Source organism: Podarcis vaucheri (genome assembly GCF_965113315.1).
Source record: "Podarcis vaucheri genome assembly, chromosome: 1".
NCBI classification, from domain to species: domain Eukaryota; kingdom Metazoa; phylum Chordata; class Lepidosauria; order Squamata; family Lacertidae; genus Podarcis; species Podarcis vaucheri.
The window spans coordinates 33,532,508-33,557,325 of record NC_138759.1 but is presented as its reverse complement, the minus strand read 5'-3'; the positions used below and the strand labels follow the sequence as shown (position 1 = coordinate 33,557,325).

At 44.3% G+C, this 24,818-nt stretch overlaps 1 protein-coding gene and 1 pseudogene across 4 annotated transcripts in view; both read right to left on the bottom strand.

The window, feature by feature from the left end:
* Positions 1-12,169, bottom strand: part of SEC23A (SEC23 homolog A, COPII coat complex component) — a 32,530-nt gene extending 20,361 nt beyond the window's left edge. Inside the window, exons 1-8 of one of the 2 annotated variants that reach the window (XM_082213542.1) lie at positions 12,011-12,169; positions 5,114-5,350; positions 3,283-3,340; positions 2,882-2,968; positions 1,742-1,978; positions 1,363-1,442; positions 541-685; positions 17-175 (exon numbers count right to left, since the gene is read on the bottom strand). In XM_082213542.1, the coding sequence (XP_082069668.1) occupies positions 17-175; positions 541-685; positions 1,363-1,442; positions 1,742-1,978; positions 2,882-2,968; positions 3,283-3,340; positions 5,114-5,334 (987 nt within the window). In that variant the 5' untranslated portion in view covers positions 5,335-5,350; positions 12,011-12,169. Of the gene's footprint in view, positions 1-16; positions 176-540; positions 686-1,362; positions 1,443-1,741; positions 1,979-2,881; positions 2,969-3,282; positions 3,341-5,113; positions 5,351-11,771; positions 11,946-12,010 lie in introns of those variants that run through there. The other variant, XM_082213543.1, reaches the window with a different exon arrangement.
* An 8,402-nt stretch (positions 12,170-20,571) lies between these two features.
* On the bottom strand, positions 20,572-24,818 carry LOC309527230 (phosducin-like protein pseudogene; annotated as a pseudogene). 2 transcript variants are annotated; one of them, XR_014224725.1, is made up of 2 exons: positions 24,802-24,818; positions 20,572-23,117 (listed from the first exon to the last, which is right to left on the bottom strand). The product of XR_014224725.1 is annotated as a phosducin-like protein pseudogene (transcript). The 2 variants fall into 2 exon arrangements; XR_014224736.1 differs by lacking the exon at positions 24,802-24,818 and adding an exon at positions 24,388-24,792.

Sequence of the window (24,818 nt, the reverse complement as noted above, 5' to 3'; positions counted from 1 at the left end):
ACTTTTGTGTTCTTACCTTAGTACCCTTTTTTACATATTTGGCATTGTCTTTTTCAATGTCATGCCAAGACCTTATAGGCACCTTAAGTTCATCTCCTACAACCATCCCAGGTCCCTGTGTAGCCGGTCCGCCAATAAACATCATTATACGGGCACCAGTGTTAGGAAAAGTACACTGTGGGATAATAAAAGTTTTTAAGACAGAAAGCAAAAAGATGTGTTTCAAAGACATATTGCGATGATATTCGGAACTGCTGATTGAGTTCTAAAATAGGTTGAACTGTGAATATGACACAAGGTTAATGCTGAGACCTATTTAACTAAGTATATTTAGTATTTGCACTATAGTACCTCACTTTTCTGTAACTGCAAAAAGAAACAGCTGAACCGGAAAAACTTCAGGAAAGTCTGTTTGCAATTGGAGGGAACAACCTTCAGCATTTTCCCAATTTCAAATCAAATTCTCATTGCTTTAACTCATTCAGGTAACCCAGATAAGGGCAGCAAACTTTCAGATGCGCATAAATGAGAACTTGTTACCTCTAGCAGTCCTACAGCTATGGAAAGTGCCACTCCAGAAGACCGCAAAGGTCTTTTCCCTTGGGGAACAGGCCAAGGATCACGTTGCAGTTCATCCAAAAGATCAGTGAGATTCATGTCAATTTTCTGGACCGGCTGTAAGAACCTGGAGACAAGAAAAACATTAAGTTAAAAAGAAGTTTCCCTTGATTGCACAAGCTTTCAAACGATTCTAGACCATTTATATATTTGCAAAGTATTGACCTACAATTATAGTGTTTAAAATACAAATTAAATTTTGTTATAAATTTAATGTTACATGGGTGGTATCCAACTAAGTAATACTTGGAATAGACCTACCAAAATCAATAGACAAGTTAGTTCATGCTTGATGTCTCCCTGTGTTTTTATATTATGTTGGAAGCTACCCATTATTATTATTATTATTATTATTATTATTATTATTATTATTCATAACAAACTTAAGCCCATTGATTTCAGTGCTTCTACCCCAAGTATGACTTAAGTTGGCAACTGACTTACTTTCATTGTGAGTCACCCAGAAAGCCTGTTACTGGGTGGCATGCATATAAATGAGTAAATAAATAAATGAATAGGATTTGGCACAAGCTAAGGTTTGCATCTTGAGTACACTTGCTTGGAAGAAAGAGAGTCGGGAACAGGGATTGACTTCAATATCTGGCATTTTAACATTTTTTATTCATCTATTTATTATTATGCTTATAACCCATCTTTTCTCCAATGACTCATACTGCAAAATTACAAAGCAGGGCTTACTGTAAAACAATTTGGTACATTTTTCTTCTTAATAAAAACAAATACCTGTTTGATGGTGGTGGCTGCTGAGCTTGAGGGCCACGACCCACTTGTGCAACATTCATTTTTGTAAGTCCTAACATTTCCTGTGAGTATATTTAAGTTGAATATAGTTACATATTCAGCATATAAACAGCAACAACATTTTAAAGAAAATTAAGGAATATTTCTTATTCGTTTACACCGAGTCTTTTTAATTAAAAAATCTCTTTTTTAAAAAAGTTTAGAAACATCTTTATAATGTTGATTTTTTCATTTTACACATTGAAAATGTTTGCTTAATTCCTTAACTGTTCAGTAAGGTACAGATTTTTTTACTTCCATCTTCAAAGACAGAGCAGCTCCAAAACTGGAAATACCATTTTAATATTAATTTTATATTTACCTGAAGCTGTTTTGCAGTCAGATCCTTTGTGCCTCTGAAAACATAACTTTTGTAAATCCCCTCACAGCCAAGCTCATGAACTTGCACCATTCTCCCAAAAGTAATAAGTCCAACCAAAGCAGTTGGAGGTAGGAGACTTAACGACATTTGCATGGATTCCTTCAAAGCTTGCAAGTCGTCATCTTCCATACACGTGTCAACAACATAAAGAAATATCAAAGGCATCTGAGGTCCGCGCTTTAAGAAAAAGTGAACAAGATTGCAGCATTAACATTACTTCAAAAAGTCAGGAACAGCCTTGTTGTAACTATCCCCAAACTATACCTGATCAAATGCTTTCTTGGGAATACTCATGCAAAACCAGCTTCAACATGGTTGTATCCGTTTTACAGTCCTAAATAAAAACACATGAATCTCTCTAACACTATGCAAAGTGGCATGCACTGACTTGGGCAGACATACGTGTATTAGATTCCAGTGTTATTTAAATCTGTTTTGCTATACAGTCGTACCTTGGTTCTCGAATGGAATCCGTTCCAGAAGTCCGTTCGACTTCCAAAAATGGTTGAAAACCAAGGAACGGTTTCAGATTGGCTATAGGAGCTACCTGCAGAAGTCGCAAACTGGAACACTCACTTCCGGGTTTGCGGCATTCAGGAGCCAAAACGTTTGAGTCGCAAGGCGTTCCAGAACCAAGGTACGACTGTATTGCTTAGCACTCAGTTCAGTTGAAACAAATGTATAAGCTGAAGAGCACTTGTGCTACTGGCTCCATGGTGGCTGAAACATATTTAGGATGTCACCCCTGAACTACCCATGCTCCTCCTACTTCTGAGTTACATAGGTTTTAGGCTACACTAATTGATCAGGAAAGTATGACTACAGCTGACTCTGAGGTGGAATCTACACACGTATTAAAAATGCTGTGAAAACGCTTTTTTAAAAAAATGTTTTTAAAAATACATCCAACTCACTATGCCATCTAGTGTCACATTTGTTTATTGCACTTTACAACACATCTAAAACGTTTTATTTGCCACTATATAGCGGAGACCTTGTCCAAACTCCACATATTGGAGACCATCACAGTGGCAACTTTTCTGACCCAAGAATCCCAAAGATTTTAATCAAGGTATTTACCTGTACTACATATTCAATGCTAGAAAACTGAGGTAAGAGTTCTGCAGGCTGGTTCATCTCAGATATGCCTGCATATGTAGGAGGAAACTGCAGAAGAAAAGGGATCCAATCAAATGAAAAATCCAAACAAAAAACACTTTGAAGCATAAATTTCTATACCAGTCAGCCTTTCCTAACCTGGCACCCTCCAATTGCTTTAGAATATAACTCTCAACATCCCTGACATATGGCCACAATACGTGGGGCTGTTCAGAGTTGAAGTCCAAAATATCTGCTGAGCAACAAACTGGAAAGGGTTTACCTATACTAGTCTATTCCACCCCACCCCCACCCTTTACATGTTAATATTACTACCACTCATATCTCAATCTTAAAATGCATTCACCTGAAAGTTCTCTTACCTGATTTCTCTGGTAACAAAAATTGCAAGCCCATAGTTTTGCTCGGTAATCCACTTGGCTACAAAAATAAATTTTAAAGTGTTTTAATAGACAAATTATGAATGCAAGTCAGATACTTTGCAGTTTCATGCTTAAACATGGGCACAGGTAATACAGCATAGTATCTAACACTGTCGCTCAGCAAGAATCATAGAATCATAGAATCATAGAGTTGGAAGAGACCACAAGGGCCATCGAGTCCAACCCCCTGCCAAGCAGGAAACACCATCAGAGCACTCCTAACATATGGTTGTCAAGCCTCTGCTTAAAGACCTCCAAAGTAGGAGACTCCACCACACTCCTTGGCAGCAAATTCCACTGTCGAACAGCTCTTACTGTCAGGAAGTTCTTCCTAATGTTTAGGTGGAATCTTCTTTCTTGTAGTTTGGATCCATTGCTCCGTGTACACTTGTCTGGAGCAGCAGAAAAGAATGTGAAGGGAAGCAATTTTTGGCCATTCCCCTCCCCCAACACACACCTTAAATCTGTTCCTGATGTAGTGGGGGCTGGAGAGGCAGGGGAAGGATAGCTTAAAACTGCATCTTTCCCCATTCTTCCAACAGAAGCTTTATTGTCAGGTCACTGAGACCGTTGGTCAATGGTCAACCCACAAACTTTAGTCTCATCGTTTATTCTGATCAAAGCTAGTTATCAAAACTTTTCTTCTCTAACCCATTAAAATATTTGTGCTTTATCTTAACTCCTTCCTGATACCATAAGTTGTGTTTGGTACTGCTTTTTATTCGATTACTGTTAAATTTATCATTTTAGTGTGTTTCCTTACAATTATTGCAAATTACTTTACACTCGCTGGGGAAAGTATAAATATTCAGGGAAATAAATAAAATTAGAGTTGTGTCTTGCCATGCACCATAACAAAAGGCAGAACAATTATATTAAATAATCTGGTTAGTCGTGTGACTGCAAGTTAGTTAAGTAGTGAGTGGCTGATAATATTGCAGAAGCAAAGTGGCACCAGTGTTACCTTTATTTTGGTATTGTTTTTGGCATGTCACCAAATGTGGAAATTTCAGGGATATCTTTTCTGTTAATGGTATGCAGCACAGCACATTAAAAAAAATATTGCAATTTGTACATGGCAAGTGCACGCATGAAGCATCACATAGAAGCTCTGTGTGCACATGAGGCAGTATGATTTCAGTTAATTTATCCACAAGAAAACAGCTTCAGTAAAGAACCATACATTATAAGTATGTTTTTAAAGTCCTGTTACAATCAACAGGACTTGCTTTAAAAAAGATTTAGTGGGAATAAGGTATTAAGACCCTTGAAAAAAATACTACAAAATAAGAACTGTTTTTTACTATTTAGACTTTTTGGCCATTTTTTCCTAACTGCTGTCATGGATAACTTTATGGAGCAAGAAAAATTCTGTAGATAAGGCATGCTCACAGATACTGTCAACTTCAGAAATGCACTTTGGAAAGTATCCAAATCATACTCCAAACAAACTCATTGAAATCAATTAAGTTACTTAACTCAATTGATTTCAGAAGGTCTACTCCAAGCATGACTGAAGCTGGATATCACCCATAATGAGCTGCACTTCAGATAATATCTTTTATGTGCTGTGCATAATTTTGTATTGATTTGTGAGGGTGTTTTTTTTTAAATGTCCAAGATACTATTTGTAACATTTTTTTATAGTGAAGGTCAGAAAATAAATTTGTCTTTCAAACTCCCGAACATAAATAACATATAAAATAGCTTTTGTAACAATAATAAAGTACTAATATCCATGCAAAGTTTAAAACTCTTTATCTGAAATTACCATAATGGATTTAGAACAGCTCGGCAGGTAGTTCTGCTGCACAGGACCGGCTCATACTGAATGGGAGGCAAGTCAGGCCGCTCTTTCAATGGTGTAAACAGAGAGGCCACAGGAACCACCATCCTTGTAGCCTCAAGACGACTGGAAGGCCATACATTCCAGCTGAATCGAACGCCATCCCTGTCTTCATTCTGCTGAATGAACTCAAGGAAGGTTGCCATCACTGCGTTCTTATTTCTGAAACAGAAGCACACATTAATGGATACATGCAAGCTTTGGAGAATGAATTAGAAACCAAGCCTTGTTTCATCTGAATGGGCATTACGGAGCACCTCCAAGTTACCTGCATTACTAGCCATCTCGAAACACATACATTTTTCACAGAGCTACATGCGGGAAAACAAAAAACAACTAGGAGCCTCCGTTGCATTTGGATAGTGGACATTCTACATTCTACAGCCGCGTGGCTCTCCCAAGGCTAGCGGACTGCTTGCGCGCACGCAGAAGCTTGGGGCGCGCTGAGCTCAGCACGCCCCAAGCTTCTGGTGTAGCGCAGCGATCCGCTAGCCCTGGGAGAGCCCCGCGGCTCTCCCAAGGCTAGCGGACTGCTTGCGCGCACGCAGAAGCTTGGGGCGCGCTGAGCTCAGCACGCCCCAAGCTTCTGGTGTAGCGCAGGGGTCCGCTAGCCCTGGGAGAGCCCCGCGGCTCTCCCAAGGCTAGCGGACTGCTTGCGTGCACCTAGAAGCTTGGGGCGCGCTGAGCTCAGCATGCCCCAAGCTCCTGGTGTAGCGCAGCGATCCGCTAGCCCTGGGAGAGCCCCGTGGCTCTCCCAAGGCTAGCGGACTGCTTGCGTGCACCTAGAAGCTTGGGGCGCGCTGAGCTCAGCACGCCCCAAGCTCCTGGTGTAGCGCAGCGATCCGCTAGCCCTGGGAGAGCCCCGCGGCTCTCCCAAGGCTAGCGGACTGCTTGCGCGCACGCAGAAGCTTGGGGCGCGCTGAGCTCAGCACGCCCCAAGCTTCTGGTGTAGCGCAGGGGTCCGCTAGCCCTGGGAGAGCCCCGCGGCTCTCCCAAGGCTAGCGGACTGCTTGCGTGCACCTAGAAGCTTGGGGCGCGCTGAGCTCAGCATGCCCCAAGCTCCTGGTGTAGCGCAGCGATCCGCTAGCCCTGGGAGAGCCCCGTGGCTCTCCCAAGGCTAGCGGACTGCTTGCGTGCACCTAGAAGCTTGGGGCGCGCTGAGCTCTGCACGCCCCAAGCTCCTGGTGTAGCGCAGCGCACCTGGGGGGGAATAAATTTTTTTTCCTTTATTTCCCCCCAAAAAAACTAGGTGCGTCTTATGGGCCGGTGCGTCTTATGGGGCAAAAAATACAGTAACTTTGATTTGAGAAGTGTTATCCAAAAGAATATCACAAGGATTACCACACTCCCATTCATTTCAAAACAGTGTGCACGGGGGAAGGGTTCATTCACCTCTTAAGTTCTTTAACTAGCAAGTTCAGACTGGTACTATGCAATACACACCACCATATGTGGTTGCTACAGATTGCTGTATTATTCAAAGCTTGGTAAACACATCAGATATGGCAGCAGCTCAGCAGTACAGTCACCATGGCACACCACTCACATTGGACAAATTGAACTGCAATGAAAGTATGCAGTATAATACAACAGTTCTGTATTATCACACCAACAAACCTTTGGTCGTTTTAAATATGACCAACCAGACTTACACACTAGAAGAGCAATACAGAACGGGGGGGGGGGGGAGAGAAAATAGTGAACATATCCAAGAGCTACCAAGCTCAGCAACAGCCATGTCTTCAGTAAAATTCCTCCAACCTTTCCGCTCATAATCTAGGAATTATTCTATTTATCTGTACTCTCCATGCCAAACACTCCATGCCAAACACATGTATCCTGGGTCTGCAGCAGCCCCTAAATTGTGAAAACCCCTCCCCAGAGAGGTGTGCCTAGGTAGTATCTTCATTGTGCAGCTTGCACTTTATGCTGGAGATACAACTCCTTACCCTGGCCTTTGACAGTTAAGGTATGGTATTTTGTTTTGCGAGACCCACCTCTTTTGTTGAATTTATATTTTTCTATTCCACTTTTAATTGTTTTACTTTTTGAGGGGGGAAATATTATATCGTTGTAACCTGCCCTGAGACCTTATAGTGAAAAGTGAGTAAGGAATTTTATAAACAGCCTGATTTATATTTGTTATTTTAATACCAAACTCCTGTCCACAGTTTGATGTGGCTTTGTATATGTAAAGCCAAAAGTTTTATTTGTTAGAATTCCAAAGCTGAATGCCAAAATACTTTCTATTGTACATGTATGGTTTTATTGTAGGTGTGTAACTTTATTGTACACCTACAATAAAACCGTAGGTGTGTAACTTTATTGTAGGGACGCGGGTGGCGCTGTGGGTAAAAGCCTCAGTGCCTAGGGCTTGCCGATCGAAAGGTCGGCGGTTCGAATCCCCGCGGCGGAGTGCACTCCCGCTGCTCGGTCCCAGCGCCTGCCAACCTATCAGTTCGAAAGCACCCCCGGGTGCAAGTAGATAAATAGGTACCGCTTACCAGCGGGAAGGTAAACGGTGTTCCGTGTGCTGCGCTGGCTCGCCAGATGCAGCTTTGTCACGCTGGCCACGTGACCCGGAAGTGTCTCCGGACAGCGCTGGCCCCCGGCCTCTTGAGTGAGATGGGCGCACAAACCCCAGAGTCTGTCAAGACTGGCCCGTTCGGGCAGGGGTACCTTTACCTTTACCTTTTACTAACTTTATTGTAAGCTGCTGTGCAGGTTCTACAGATCAAGCAATAAATAAATAAAAGCACTATAGGCAAGTATCAATGTTGCAAGTGGACTATTGAGGGAGTGACATAGATGGGAAGATAATACCACAGAAACCTACCCTGGGCACATCTATATTGCACAATGCATTTGTATCATACTGGCTGCACTGGCATGCAACAGTGCACCATGGGCTCCCTTCTCCTCTTCCAGTGCAGCCGCAAGAGTGGAAACCTTAGTCTCCACTTTCAACTAACCACAGTAGCTCATTATGTCTTGACCTGGACAAACCATAATTAGTATTAACTCTGGTTTTCTGAAAGAAGTTTGAACCATGGTCAATAATGATTGTTCTCAGGATCCTACTCCAGAATGAATTCCACAATCATAAAATGATATTACCCACAAAATACCTTCCACTTATTGCAGCAGCTGTAGCTTCAGTACACTGGGGGGGAATCTCAAGCTTCAATTTAGGTGTTTCTAACAGCTGTATTATCCAGCTGTACTGAACAAGTCTGCATCAATAAACTTTTGAAACTTGCAGGTTTCAACAGCAGCTTGCCAAGCAGCACAAAGTGATGCTGCAAGTTGGGGGGGAGCAAGGAGAGAGCAGAATCTCTGCTGAAGTTGCAGAGCTCACCAATGCAGCCATCTGACCTGCAGTTATAAGCAGCCAGCTCCCTGAAACTCTGCTTTTAACGAATAGCTCTTATTTTATTGCTCTCATTGACAGAATTACCCCAGCCGAAGCCCATGCAACCATGCAAAAAAGCACAACACTGTGTTATCAAAAGATCCATGGAGGGAAGAAGCTGAATAACTTAGCAAAACGTGGAAAAATCAGAGAGCAATAAATCAAGCAAGAGGTGGTGCTTAGGTCTTCCCTGGTCTGCCTCATACCCACAGCAGACCCAAAGTAGCTTTTCCCATTACAGAAAGAAAAATCCCAAGGGGGAACACCTCTTCGAGGGGAGGGGAATTTTAATATGATAAACAGTGAGAAGGAAAACAGTTTGGCATTCTCTGTGCCCCTCCTCACCACTTGTATACTCTTCACACTTTCCTCCAAACAAAAATTTATTTAATGAAAAAGAGTGTCAGAAGAGTGATTTTGAGTATTTGCATACAATGTGTACTTGGCTCTTTGCCACCAAAATTTGCAATCAATATCATGATGAAGGAACTAAAGCAATACCTGCCCTACATACAAATTTACAGTTGAACTCTGCACTTCCAAAGATATGCATATAGCCAGCTATAAGAATATTCTCAATGGCAACTCAGAATTATAAGCATTTGGTTGGGTGCTTCACTGAGCTCCATGTAAACAAGCTTGTGTCAAGCACAAGCAAACTAAAGAACTGTGTGAGCAGAATAACTCTTCCCTTCTCTGCTCCATGCTGCCCCCAATAACAGATTTAGGGGGACTCTCAGGACAGATTTAGGAGGTGTGCGAGGGAGGAGAGGGGCGGGGGAGTCCCATTGCGTAAGCTGAAGTCATTCCTCTCACACAATTATTTAACTGAATACCATCCATTAACTATCCATGAGATAAAGACCTTAGGATGAAATGCTTCCACTTTTTTTAAAGCCACTGTACATTGTTTTATTACATGCTTACACATTCTACAAAGACCAAGGTACACACAACGTGTTGATTAGAACAGACATCTTCAGACTTTTCAGATCTGAAACTCACCTTTAACCCCTGTCTACAAGACACAAACTTAATGTGTTTATTATACTGGTGTTAAGTATCTTCCCCTCTCCCTTCTCCATTTTCCTTTATTTTATTTTCTTAAAATATGGGGGGAGGGAATGATAGCAATGTCACCAGTACAACCCCTTTTACACGTTTGTGGGTTCTAATCCACCAGTTAAAGACCAATGGATGAAAATATGCTTACCTCTCAATACCACATCATAGCTGACGTTACGAAGCTTATGCATACAGTTTGGCTCATAAAACCTGATCTGGGCAAAGAAATTTATCCCATCTTCTTCCTTTATTTTTGCCTTCCAAACACGAATTACAGCCTAAAACACTAGGCACAACACAACCTATTTTCTTGTAAGTTGTACCAATTTAAGTGGAATTTACTTTCAAGTAAGTTTGTCCAGAACTGTGATGCTCATCATAAAAGTACCACAAACCTATACAAACATCTAGTAAATGCAGCATATCTAAAAACAAGTTATAGATCCAGCATAAGACCCCTAAACAAGTGTAAACAGAAGTAGATCCCAGTGAGATCATTGGGACCCACTCCTTAGTAAATGAGCTTAATATTGTAGCCCTAAGTACGCTTATGCACCAACATGATTTTAAATACTCTTTGTTCAACTGAGATTATTAGCTCCCTAAAATATAACTTGTAAAATTAACGTCCTTTTAAATGGTTTTAAGCATTTTCAGTGCTGCTTATATAGGGCTACTTGCTTGGCTGACTTTAATATTTATTTTTAATTTGTGTTTCGAATTTGTGTTGTAAGCTGCCTTGGGATCTTCACTGGGAGAAAGGTGGAATATAGAATAAATACCCCACATTTATAAAACTTTTAAATTAAAGTTTCTAAACAAACCAATAGAAGCTGTCAGAAGGCTGAAATGGGCTGCACTGGATGTATGTTTAGTATCATGTTGCATGTCTGTTTATGGCATATGGCAGATGATATCATTACCTGTGAAGTGAATCACTTTCAAAAGTGAATGTACAGCACTACATATATTCAGCCCTCCCTTGGAAGATAATCTCAAATGCTATTGCAACATATATATTAAATCCAGGAAAACATATGATTACAAATAAAGCTCTTGGGAGAGAGAGCTTGTTTTTCTGAAAACCCTGGGGGATTATCAATGGAGGCTTCTTGTATTATAGAAAGAAACTGCGTGACTTTTTTCCTAAGATCAGTTCACTCTACTACTAATAGTTGATTTGCATTATTTGTGCCAAATACTGCCAGTTCTGCAGTGTGGAAACACAGGGTACACATTGCTCAGACAACAGAATCCTATGGCACCTTAAGCATTAACAAATGTTTTGTGGCATTAACATTTCTGGGCCAGAGGCAATTTGTCAGCTGCATGAAGAGGAACTCCATTCATTCCTGACATTCTAAAAGAAAAACCATTGAGCGGAGAACCAAAGCAACAATGTATTAGCAAATGTTTACCTATTTCATCAGTTTGATGTGGGGGTTATTTTTGTCTTTAAAACAGTTGGATTTAGGGACAGAAATACACTGTCATGTAGCACAATTCCTGCTCCCTCTTTATGATCCCTACTTTCCCCTTCATCTTTACATCTTTGTGCACATTTCTTACGCATCCCCTCTTTTATTTCCAGCTTTTCCAGATGATGCAGAGCAGCGCTATCTCTCAGTCTCCTAACCCCACAGGAAAGGGGCTACTTACAGCGTTTCTTGGGCATCAGGTACTAGTTCAGGCCGCTGACTCCTCTCCTCAGTAAAGTACAGTTGTGAAATCCCAATATCCTTTATACCCAACGCTGCCCAAACCGGGGAGGGAGGCGGGGTCGTTGAAGGGGCAGAATAAGGTTTTGGATCCCAAATGCTCCAGCCACCGTGTGTGCCACAACCGCCTACCCACTCCCAGTCTCACACACACTTTGTCCACAGTACAGCCCCTCACCTATAGAAGAGGGCGAGGGAGTATGAGGGACGCTCGTCCTGGGCTGGGAGCGAACGGAAGAGGGAAAGGGGGGCAGTTATATATAAAAATATGTATTTTATAATCACTTTATAAAATTTATAATCACATTATAATCACAATTCTAGCTTTGGGGAGGGGAGGTACCGGAGAAAACAAGCACCCTGTCGCTGACCCCTCGCTACGACTTACCTCAGCCTACAAGTAAACGGGAGAGGCTTGGGGGGGGGTCTTTTGGGGGGTGTCCCCCGACAGGCACCAAAGCGCCCGGGGGTCAGAAGCAGCGTCTCTCCCGCTGCGCGCGCTCCCAGCGCCGAGTCGGCGAGCGGCTCTCCGCCGGGACTTGACTCTTGTGCCACTTCGGCCTCCCCTCCTCCTCCTCGGAAAGTGGCGCAGCCCTTCCCTTCGCCCAGCCCTTCGCCTCAACCCACCTGCGTCGCTCAGCCAGTAGAGCAGCCGCCTCCGCCGCTCGCTTCAACCTCTCCTCACACGGGAACCCAGCAGCCTGAGCGGTGCCGACGCAACCAACATGGCTGAGGGGGGAAGCCGGTGCCACGTCAAAAGGGGCAAGGAGCGCGCAATGCGAGGCGCAGCCCGGAGAGAGGCGGGGTCTCGGGACGCTTTTTTTTGTTCCCGCCTCCACCGCAGGGCGGCGAATGAAAGCGCGGCGGAGAACATGGAGCCCCGCCTACGGCTCAGGGGGCGGCGGCTGTGGAAGCAGGCTTTGGCCAGGCGCCTTGGTCCGAGCCTTTTCATCGACCCGATTCCTCGCCAGGGGTCTTCTGTATTTCAACGTTTGCTGGAAACTTTTCTGCGCCGTCAGGCTCACACAGACAATGAATAAAAACCTTCCTCCTCGCCCCCCCCCAGTAGTTTGCTGGCGATCTGAAAATGTGTGGTGTGTGGGGATATATATATATGTGTGTGTGTGTGTATATAGTGTGTATACAGTGGTACCTCGGGTTACATACGCTTCAGGTTACGGACACTTCAGGTTACAGACTCCGCTAACCGAGAATATTACCTCGGGTTAAGAACTTTGCCTCAGGATGAGTACAGAAATTGTGCTCCCCATTAGCTAAAGTGGTGCTTCAGGTTAAGAACAGTTTCAGGTTAAGAACGGACCTTCGGAACGAATTAAGTACTTAACCCAAGGTACCACTGTGTGTATATATATATATATATATATATATATACCTGTATATCGAACTGCATTGATTTTTCTGTCGATGAAACGGTGGCATACAAAGTGTTCTGTAAATAAAAAGCGAATACGACCAAGATGACCGGCGCTTAAAACCTTCCTGCTGCTGCTAGGTTAAAGGAGCACCTGTAGAGAGAGTGTTTCACAATAAGCACGTTTTACTATATTGGAAAGGTTCCTTCATTTCCCAATGCAGAAAAGAACTGGACAGGCCTGTTACTGGTCCTCAGAAAAAGAAGAAGGAAAAGTCAGCCCTGTGCCTGACTTGTACCGGGGTCTTGAACATAGCGCTGCCTCCCCCTTTCCTGACAGCTGTTCCGTATACGGTACTGATATGTTCAACAGGTGCAGCATTTCTTGTCATGAAACTGCCATGACTGGGAAAGCAGCGCCTGGATCTGATTTCTCTCCCAGAACATATTCCATTTTAGGTGACCTGGGCCTCTGTCAGAAAAGGAGACAGCAACATTTTATGAATATAGCCACTTTCCCATGGAAAACACAAATTGCATGGTGGGGTAATTTGAGTTCCCTGCCTTTTCAGTGCAATGGATGAGCCTCACCCTGTGAAAACCACCTTCCTGGTTATCATGGTATCTCCCCTGCCAGGTAACTTCATATACAGAACCATTTTTATTGGAGTCAAATAAATAATTTGTTGAAAACAGTAGCTTGTCAGAGGCAGCCTAAATAAACCTCTGAGGAAGAAGCACCTTTTGAAACAGAAGACTTTGGTAATGTTTGTCCCTGAGGAAGGCGTTTTGCTGAAACATTATGGGCAGCGTATTTCTTTTTAGCTCCTGTCAAACACAGTATCACATAAATGGCAAAGCACTACGCTAGTCATAATAAACATTTTATAATCCTGGTCACTATAATTGATAGTTCCATGCAGAGGCACTGAGTTTTTAAAGGGGAGCATGCTGAATCCATTGCAAGTGGAGCCCACTGTTATTGCAACCTCTGGCAAAATAGCACATCTCACTGCAGCACATTGAACCGAGGGACTGCAATGTAACTGGTGTAACTTTTTCCATCACTACATCTCCATACCATGGGGGTGCTCAAAGATATTCAATGGCTGTGTACTGCAAGTGGGGCTGTTACTACGTATAATCAAATGTGTGTGTGGGGGGGGTAAATCCAGTCTCATATAACCAATATGCTTAACTCTAATCCATTAAGGTGTTAAGACCACAGAGTAAGCTGTCCTGCCAGGCTTAGCTAGGTCACATCCTCTCACCTTGGGAGGAAGGGTTACGAAACTCTTTGTTCTCTCTCATTCTTTTTCCATAATGTGAACTTGACCAGTAAGGATGTCTGTGCTTGTTACTCGAAGCCCAGATCGCTTAGCTTTAATAAGCCATATTTTTGTTCCTATACAAATAATTTAGAAACTCTTACCATTGTTGAAACTAAGTTGTACTGCCTGTTTTTTACTGCTGCTGTATGGGAAAGCACATGAATCTGATATTTGAAACATGTGGCCTCTATCCTAATGGAAGAACAGAACTTTGGAAGAAACTTAGAACGGGATATTTTAGAAGTCTAGCAGCCTAAATTTACACACTTTACTTAACTGCATGTTTTGTGATTTTAAATCTCTACTGGGGTTCTCTCACCCAAGAATGCTTGCCCCAAACCTGGAACTAGGCATCCAGGATATTCTCCTTTTATTCTTTAACTAAATTACAAAACAACAACAATATGTTCACATGCAGTTGGAATTTAGACTCTCAATTTGAATGTATTATGGGGGGCACTTTATATGGTAATTGTATTACATTGTATATTTGGAAAGCCAGCTCTCCATAATTTTGAGGACCTCCGACTTATTCTGCTGGGTGGGGTCCTGAAGTTGCGACCAAAAGTCATAATCTGAGGACACCACTGATACTATAGTGCCAGTATTAAGGGACTAGCACCATATACTGTACCAGGGGTAGGCAACGTAAGGCCCATGGGCCGGATGCGGCCCAATTGCCTTCTCAATCCGGCCCGCGGATGGTCCTGGAATCAGCATGTTTTTACATGAGTAGAATGCGTCCTTTTATTTAAAATGCATCTCTGAGTTATTTGTGGGGTCTGCCTGATGTTTTTACATGAGTAGAATGTGTGCTTTTATTTAAAATGCACCTCTGGGTTATTTGTGGGGCATAGGAATTCGTTCATTTCCCCCCAAAAAATATAGTCCGGCCCACCACATGGTCTGAGGGACGGTGGACCGGCCCATGGCTGGAAAAGGTTGCTGACCCCTGTACTGTACAATCCCAACCTAACTCCCTCTGGTGCTTTACTTTTTCACTTGAGTTTGCAGGCCCCCAACCACAGGCATACCCAGGATTTTATGGGGGAGCAGGACTTTATTAGGGAGGGCAGGACTTTTGTTAGGGGGCAGAGCTGATGTGATTGGTCAGTTAATTAAGTTTTCCATGATCTGCGGGGTGGGAGTTGCCCCCGCTGCTGCCCCTTGGCTACGCCCATGCCCACAACCATTGTCTAACATGTTTATTTTTCCAGAACCTTATAAATAACCCAAGAAGAAGTGTTATTACTGTAGAAGTATTCCAGTACCCAGAGGTAAGAGGCAAACATCCTTGGTACCTTTAAAACTCTAAATTTACCACAACTCTAAAAATGGCCCACCATTAGTGACTGTTTAAAATGTGTTTCTGAATTCAAAATTTCTGTTGTTGGGGTGCAAAGAATGTCTTTTAAGGACAGACTTTTTCGGGTTGGATTCCACATATGTTTTGAAAGCACATTTGAGATAATGTATAGATTCGGACGGGGTTAGAATATAAAAGAGGAAAACACCACTTGGGTGATACCCTGGCAAGCAAGGGGCCGAGTGCTCAGCAGCACGAAGACGACGAAGGGAACTAATAACCGTCTGAAACAACTTCCCCGGCGGTGCACTAAACCAAAGCGGCCGCTGGCTGTACGCGGCTTGGCTGGGAAGAGCGGGAGGAGACGGAGGCGGAGCCACTCCCGCATGCAGATGAGGCGCCGCCGCGCAGCATTATGGGGGAGCACGAAACGGGCTTCGCGGGTCTTCGGAGACGTCGCGGCTCCATCAGTCTGGGCCGGTAGATGATGCCCGACTACGAGCGAGGGAAAGAAAGCGAGGACGGGGCCCCCGGGCGGTGCTTGTTGTGTTCACTGTGCTTTGAAGGGGTGCGGGAGGACAGCGGCTCGGGTCCGGTCTGATGAGAAAGCATACTTACCTGGCAGGGGAGACACCTTGATCATGAAGGAGGTTTTCCCAGGGTGAGGCTCATCCATTGCACTGCGGGTGTGCTGACCCCTGCGATTTCCCCAAATGCGGGAAACTCGACTGCATAATTTGTGGTAGTGGGGGACTGCGTTCGCGCTTTCCCCTGATATGTGGTGTACAAAGAACAGAATTAATGTGCCTTATTCATATTCTTTTTCTACCTTGTGTTCAAATTCATCGCGATTCTGATTTTAAAAAATGAACATCTCAGGAAGCTGGTCGCACTTTGGTCGCTAAAGTTGCCTGATGATGAGTGCTACTTGCTAGGAATCACAAGTACCGAAGAGACACGTCTGTCTGGTTGGTCACCGGGAGAAGAGTGTTGCACCAAGTATTGATTGGGTCTCATCCCCGTTCAGTTCTAACATGAACAGATTGCATGTCCACAAGAAACACTGCAAAGTTGTCCTGGCTTTATAAGCTTTTCCGCAGACAATTTCGTGGAAATCTTGTATATATATTGAGTATTCTTCAGGTAATAGCTGAAGGGCGTTTCTTTTCCATCTCCCTTTAATTTCCACACTAGTTCTCATGGCGTTCTCATTGCCAACCACACCCCAGGTTTCTTTTTAATGCCAAGGCACTCAGTCAGGTTCCTGCTTATCCTTTTCGCGGCAACTCTTCTGCCTCCATTTTGCTCACTAGCTTTTCCTTGGGAAAGTGCCTCCAATCGCCTTCTCTGTGGTATTTCTGTTAACTGCAAGTTAGCTGAACAAAGTTTGTCCCGAGCTGGACTCCGTAGCTAAGGGGTGGGGAATGAGAGAAGCACAGCAATAGAGGCGGACCAATTGGACACACAAATGTAAGTAATAACGCCTGAAAGTTAAAGGGACCCCTTACCATTAGGTCCAGTCATGGCCGGCTCTGGGGTTGCGGTGCTCATCTTGCTTTATTGGCCGAGGGAGCCAGCATACAGCTTCCAGGTCATGTGGCCAGCATGACTAAGCCGCTTCTGGCGAACCAGAACAGCATACGGAAACGCCATTTGCCTTCATGCCGGAGCGGTACCTATTTAACTACTTGCACTTTGACGTGCTTTCGAACTGCTAGCAACGGGAGCTCACCCTGTCGCGGGGATTCGAACCGCCAACCTTCTGATCGGCAAGCCCTAGGCTCTGTGGTTCAACCCACAGCGCCACCTACATCCCAATAACGCCTTAGGAATCACTGAAATCTATTTCTTCAACACCTGGGGGTGGATAACCAGCCCTGGCCTGTCTCTTAGGCTTTGGAGCCAAAGCATGTCTGGTCCTTGCCCTTATAATAATTGTAGTAGTGCAGCTCATGCAACATGTTGGCAATTAATATACACAGAACAATAATTATACATACTTTATCAACCTTCTGAGAAAAATACAAAACATTAAATAAAGCCACATAGACTTGTGAACTGACAAGCCTAAGATGCACTGGTTTCAATAGATTTTTCAAATGCTGAACTCAGTCTTTTAGAGAAGTTCATGAAGATACCAACAAAAGGTAAGTTTGTTGTTATTCAAAATACCGAGAGATGCTAGTGGAGTTGTAGAGACAGGGTGCCAGCGTTTTGCACATGTTTCACCCTGGCAATCAAAAGGCCGCTGTTCACCCCCAATGGGGGGGCCCTTTTACTGGGGCTTGCAGGTAGCACATTCCCAAGATAGTTTTCCGGCCTTCTTCAGTGGTCTAATCTCAAAGTCTTGATACAGTGGTACCTCGGGTTAAGTACTTAATTCGTTCCGGAGGTCCGTACTTAACCTGAAACTGTTCTTAACCTGAAGCACCACTTTAGCTAATGGGGCCTCCTGCTGCTGCCACATGATTTCTGTTCTCATCCTGAAGCAAAGTTCTTAACCTGAGGTACTATTTCTGGGTTAGCGGAGTCTGTAACCTGAAGCGTATGTAACCCAAGGTACCACTGTACATATATTGATATTCAATCTTAGAGAGAATACTCTTTCTTGGCTTAAGCTTAAAAAACTGATTTGCTATTGAAACCAGACATTATAAGTTCGTCTTAGGCTTGTCAGTTCGCAAGTCTATGTGGCTTTATTTAATGTTTTATATTTTTCTCAGAAGGTTGATAAAGTATGTATAATTATTGTTCTGTGTATATTAATAGCCAACGTGTTGCATGAGTCAGACTACTTCTATCAGCAGCACAGGTTGCATTTTTCCAGCTTATAATAATTGCAGGCAAGGCGCAGAGGGCTCGACAGTACAAAGTACTGTACAAAGGAACAGAAGCCTTTGGCCAGAGGGGGGCTTGGCTGGGAAGAGCGGGGAGGAGAAGGAGGCGGAGCCACTCCTGCATGCAGATAAGGCGGCGCCGCAGAGCACTGTGGGGGAGTACGAAACGGGCTTCGCGGGCCTTTGGAGACGTCGCAGATCCGTCAGTCTGCGCGGTAGATCATGCCCGACTGCGAGCGAGCGAAGGGAAGCGGGGACGGGGCCCTCGTGCGGGTCTTGGTGTGCTCGCTGTGCTTTGTTGGGGTGCGGGAGGACGGCGGCCCGGGTCCGGTCTGACGAGAAAGCATACTTACCTGGCAGGGGAGACACCTTGATCATGAAGGAGGTTTTCCCAGGGCGAGGCTCATCCATTGCACTGCGGGTGTGCTGACCCCTGCGATTTCCCCAAATGCGGGAAACTCGACTGCATAATTTGTGGTAGTGGGGGACTGCGTTCGCGCTTTCCCCTGACAATTCATGTGCAAAAAACAGAAATGATGTAGCTTATTTACTATTTGCAGCATTTGACTGATGTCCTATATCACCCAAAAGTTTTTAGTGTAATATTGTTGTAATTTAGTCGGCTCTTCGTGACCCCATGGACCAGAGCACGCCAGGCACTCCAGTCTTCCACTGCCACCAGCAGTTTGGTGAAACTCATGCTGGAAGCTTAAAGAACACTGTCCAACCATCTCGTCCTCTGTCACCCCCTTCTCCTTGTGCCCTCCATCTTTCCCAACATCAGGGTCTTTTCCAGGGAGTCTTCTCTTCTCATGAGGTGGCCAAAGTATTGGAGCCTCAGCTTCACGATCTGTCCTTCCAGTGAGCACTCAGGGATGATTTCCTTAAGAATGGAGAGGTTTGATCTTCTTGCAGTCCATGGGACTCTCAAGAGTCTCCTCCAGCACCATAATACAAAAGCATCAATTCTTCGACCTTCTTTATGGTCCAGCTCTCACTTCCAGTGTAATATATGGGAGGTGTATTTAAAATCGTTACTGTGCAATCCAATGTAAAGGTAAAGATTAAGGAGCCCTGACAGTTAAGTCCAGTCATGAACAACTCTGGGGTTGCAGTGTTTGTCCACAGACAGTTTTTCCGGGTCATGTGGCCAGCATGACTAAGCCACTCCTGGCAAAACCAGAGCAGCACACGGAAACACCATTTACCTTCCCACCGGGGTGGTACCTATTTATCTACTTGCATTTTTTTTCCTGTTTCGTTTTAAGATCATGTTTTATTTTTCATTCAGAATTGCTGCGGGTTTTCATCATTCCTGCAGGTGGTAACACAAAAGCTGCTATTTAAGCTGTGCATGTTGACACATACATCATATTAGAGTGACCTATAGAGACTCTAATCAAATCTACATTGAAGGAATTAAACTTAAAATGGCACATAGGGACTCATAAATATATGGAGCCTTATTGCAACCTTATTGGTTTGTTTATAAGAATTCTATCCTGCCTTTCCACAGAAGACCCCTTAGGCAGCTTACAAAATTTAGCCATATGAAATCAGAATACAGTGGTACCTGAGGTTAAGAACTTAATTTGTTCTGGAGGTCCGTTCTTAACCTGAAACTGTTCTTAACCTGAGGTACCACTTTAGCTAACCATCGCCACGCGAAGGTGAGCCATTTCTCACCTTCTCACCCCTTGCCTTTTCCTGTAAGACCTATTACAGTCATTAAGAGTTGTCAACAGGCTCATCTCAGCTATCTGCCAATCTCCCATTCCCACCACCCTTCTGAGTAATACCCCTCCCCACCTTCTCACTATATAGAAGGATCTGGCAACTTCTGTTTCAGTGTATCTGAAGAAGTGTGCGTGCACACAAAAGCTCATACCAAGAACTAACTTAGTTGGTCTTTAAGGTGCTACTGGAAGGAATTTTTTTATTTTGACATCGCCACGCGATTACTGTTCTCATTCTGAAGCAAAGTTCTTAACCCGAGGTACTATTTCTGGGTTAGTGTAGTCTGTAACCTGAAGCATCTGTAACCTGAAGTGTCTGTAACCCGAGGTACCACTGTAAAAACAATTAACAGTCCCCTATGACGTGCTTTCGAACTGCTAGGTTGGCAGGAGCTGGGACTGAACAATGGGAGCTCACCCAGTTGCGGGGATTCGAACCACCAACCTTCCAATCAGCAAGCCCAAGGCTCAGTGGTTTACACCACAGTATACAAAACAGGAGATATACAAGAAGGTAGAACTCAACTGCATAATTTGTGATACTGGGGATTATGTTCATGCTTTCCACTAACTGGTGTTAAAAAAAAAAACAATTTAGACTGCAGATAGTACTTGATTTGATAATTATTTATTAAAATACAGCAAGTTTGACATTCATTTTTTATGATGTCTGTTAAATACTTGCTTCGCTGATTGTTTTTCATTCATTTTTTCATAGAGCAAAGGGGTGGCAGGCTGCTGGACAGGTTTCAGCAGGAGGCTTGAGGTGGCTCCTCCATTTGGGAAGGGGGGTGGGGGGGTAGCAACTGGGTAATTGCCTTCTAGGTGCTAGTAAAGGGTGGCCTTTTCTTTCTTTTTTTCCAAATGTTTTTTATTGGTTTTCCAAATTTACAACAAACATAAAAGAAAAGCATTACAATATAAAAAACAAACAAATATACAAACAATTATACTAACTATTATAATCCCAATTTTTGTACCATTATTGAGTGACTTCCTCGAATCCCCCTAGCTGAGTTTCCATGTAAATCATTGTAGCAGTTTTCCAATACTATTTTCAAATAAGATTAACTTGGTCGATTAACTTCTTTCTTTCTTATCATATTAACTTCTATCCATAATATGCTATTTAAAATATTTAACTCCTAAGCCAATATGGTACTCACAAATAATTCTACTTATATAATCTTAGAATATTTGGCTAAATAATCCTTAAATTTCTTCCATTCTTCTTGATACTCCTCCTCTTTCTGTTCGAGGATTCTTCCGGTCAGGTCAGCCAGCTCCAAAAAGTCCATCATCTTTATCTGCCATTCCTCCACTGTTGGTATTTCTTGTAATTTCCAGTTTTTGGCTAACAGAATTCTTGCTGCAGTTGTGGCATACAAAAACAATCTAATGTCTTTCATGGGCAGTTCCAAACCTATTATTCCAAGTAGAAAGGCCTCTGGTTTTTTTATAAATGTATATTTCAACATCTTTTTCAACTCATTATAAATCTTTCCCCAGAAGTCTTTCACCTTGGGACACATCCACCACATTTGATAAAAGGTGCCTTCCTTTTCTTTACATTTCCAACATAAATTATCACTCAAATGATAAATCTTTGTTAGTAAACTGGGGTTAAGTACCATCTATACACCATTTTCATTATATTTTCTTTTAGTACAGTACATGCAGTAAACTTAACCCCTTTCTTCAACAACCTTTCCCGATCTTCCAACATTATATTGTGCCCAACATCTCTTGCCCAATCTACCATCACAGATTTGACTTGTTCATCTTTTGTATGCCACTCCAACAGTAAATTATACATTTTCGATAAGTTTTTGACATTAGTATCTAACAACTCCATTTCCAATTTGGTTTTTCCCGATGCAAAACCATTTTTCTTATCAAGCTTAAACAGTTCATTGATCTGGTAATAATGTAGCCAATCCAATTTATCTTTAACTTGCTCAAATGGTCTTAATTTAAATCCTTCATTATCTTCCAACAATAAATCCGAATATCTCAACCATTTATTCTCCATATTTAACTTTTTCTGGGCCTTCTGGGCTTCCATAGGTGAAGGGTGGGCTTTTCTACTCGCCCCTTCACAGGTGCCTCTCTGCTCCCCCTAGGATGCCCTCAGTTGATCTCCAGGTCACTGTCCTCGCTGAGGCAGGAGGAGGAGGAGGCATCGAGGACAGAAGTGAGGAGCACCGGGTCCTTCTCAGGGAGCAGGCCGCACTCCTGCAGGAAGCCCTCCAGGTCCCCGGCGAAGAAGTCCTCACCCAGTTGGTCAGTGACACGGACAAAGTTGCCCACCAGCTCCCCACCCTTGTAGACCAGGAGTGCCGGCAGGGCGCTGGTGGTGAAGCGGGAGCTGGCGCCGATCAGGGAGCTCCGCACCCGGCAGAACTTGACCACGGGGTACTCAGTGGCCAGGCAGACCATGCATCCGTGGAGGGAGTCGGCCCCGGGGACATCATCCTCGTAGACGTGGACCATCACCAGGGAATTCTTGGGCGCTTTGTCAACGGTGTCCAGGAAGGCCTCCCCACTGTGGATCTCGACAACCTGCTGGAAGTGCTGCCCACCGCGCAGCTGCAGCCGCATCTCCTCCATGCGCCGCTTGCGGTACTGCTGCAGGAACTCCTCGTCATCTGGGCCCTCAAGCAGCACGCTGTACTCCTGCAGGGTTAGCTTGCCATCCAGCTTTTTCTGGAGCTCCTGCTGCTTCCGCTTGTCCTCCTCATCGTCCAGGTGGGACCTGCATGTCATCGAGAGCCTCTGGATGAGGCGCTTCATCTCCCGGCACTGTTCCTCCCGCTGCTCTGTCTCCAGCTGCTTGAATCTCCTCCAGTCGTTGATCACCCCTTTGGGGCCTGTGTTTACCGAACTGCCATCGCTGCTCGGCCTCTTTGACGTGTCCATCTGTTGGTTAGTAGGGTCGCAGCATGCTGTTAAGTTCCCTTTCCACATTGCTAGTGCCACACAGTCTTCGAAAGATTTGAAATTAATTCTTTGTAGGCGAGGAGGGTAAGACAAATTCCCTGACAGGTCTCCTGCCACTCTTTCCCGTTGTTCCTATGTAACTCTTTCTGCAGAATGTGGCTTGGAAGAGACTTCTAGATCTAGAGTATGTTTCGCACAAGGAGGAATGTAAGCTAGAAGAAAACAGAGAGGCAGTTTAGTGGAAGAAAAAGTCTCAAAGTATAAGTGTTGGAGTGACGGGAATACATAGGCCTCAGGATCTGTGAGGAAGGAAATGGTTAGAAAAGAGCATCCATGGAGAATACTGATTGCTGAAATCTTGGGTTGAAAAAAACAAAACAAACCTCTAAACATTTCCTTAGGGAACAGAGGAGAACAGTACTTCAGATCTAGACAGGGATCAAAGCCACTACATATTCCAGGGCAAAGGGCTGTTGCTAGCCTAGTACCCCCCAGTTTGAAAATGATGCTTTCAAAAGTAGTTTGCCATGAGCCATTGTTAGGATCCAAGCAGTCTGGTTTGGAGGTGCAAGGAACTAACTGTCAGGCTAACTGAGGTAGGCTGTGCTGCTCACACGTCAAATTGGGTGCCAGAAGGCCGATCCTGATAAAGATCTGGTGTGTGGAGCCAAAAAGGTTCCTGATTTAGAGAGACAGAGCATTTTCTAGGGCTTGCTCCACTCTTTAACCTGCTAGGTATTGCTGTGTGACCACCATTGTGCTCTTGTCTGCAGCACTTTGCAGTGGAGTAAGAAAATCAGCAGGAACCTGCTGCTCTTCTGCAGTGTGCACACACACCCTGAGTTTTTCCTGTGTGTTATTACATGCCTGCAATTCCTCCTGCTGCACCCGTTTTTCTGGCACCGCCCCCCCCCCCACTGATTCCTCCTTCATCCCCTTTTCCACAGCAGGCTCCCAAGGAGTGGAGAAATCAGGCAGAAGCTCCTCAGCTCCAGGCAGTGCATCCTTCTGGGTTTTTTAACACCAGTTAGTGGAAAGCATGAACACAATCTATTCTATATCGGATTACACAGTAACGATTTTAGATACACTTCCGATTTTAGATACACTGGATGAGATAGGACTCTCTCTCCCAGTCTGAAAAACAAACCAAAGAGCAAAAGAAAATGTACACAAAAAGCCCCTGCTGCCGAAAGTAAAGAAGCTACATTACTTCTAGAACTTTTATTTCTGTTTTTTGCACACAAATTATCAGGGGAAAGCGCGAACGCAGTCCCCCACTACCACAAATTATGCAGTCGAGTTTCCCGCATTTGGGGAAATCGCAGGGGTCAGCACACCCGCAGTGCAATGGATGAGCCTCACCCTGGGAAAACCTCCTTCATGATCAAGGTGTCTCCCCTGCCAGGTAAGTATGATTTGCTTCTCGCCCGGACCCGGGCCGCCGTCCTCCAGCACCCCTTCAAAGCACAGCGAACATACCAAGACCCGGCCGAGGGCCCTGTCCTCACTTTCCTTCCCTCGCTCGCAGTCGGGCATCATCTGCCGGCCCAAACTGATGGAGCCGCGACCTCTCCGAAGGCCCGCGAAGCCCGTTTCGTGCTCCCCCATAATGCTCCACGGCGCCGCCTCATCTGCATGCAGGACTGGCTCCGCCTCCTCCTCCTCCCGCTCTTCCCAGCCAAGCCCCGCTCCAACCAAAGGCCTCTGTTCCAGCGGCCGCCTCGGTTGTAGTCCTTGTACTGTCCAGCCCTCGGCGCCTTGCCTGCAATTCTTATGAGGACAAGGACCAGACACGCTTTGGCTCTACAGCCCAAGGGTCAGGCCCAGGGCTGGTAATCCACCCCAGACGTTGAAGAAATAGACTTCAGTGATTCCTAAGGCGTTATTACTCACATTTGTCCGCCCAAATG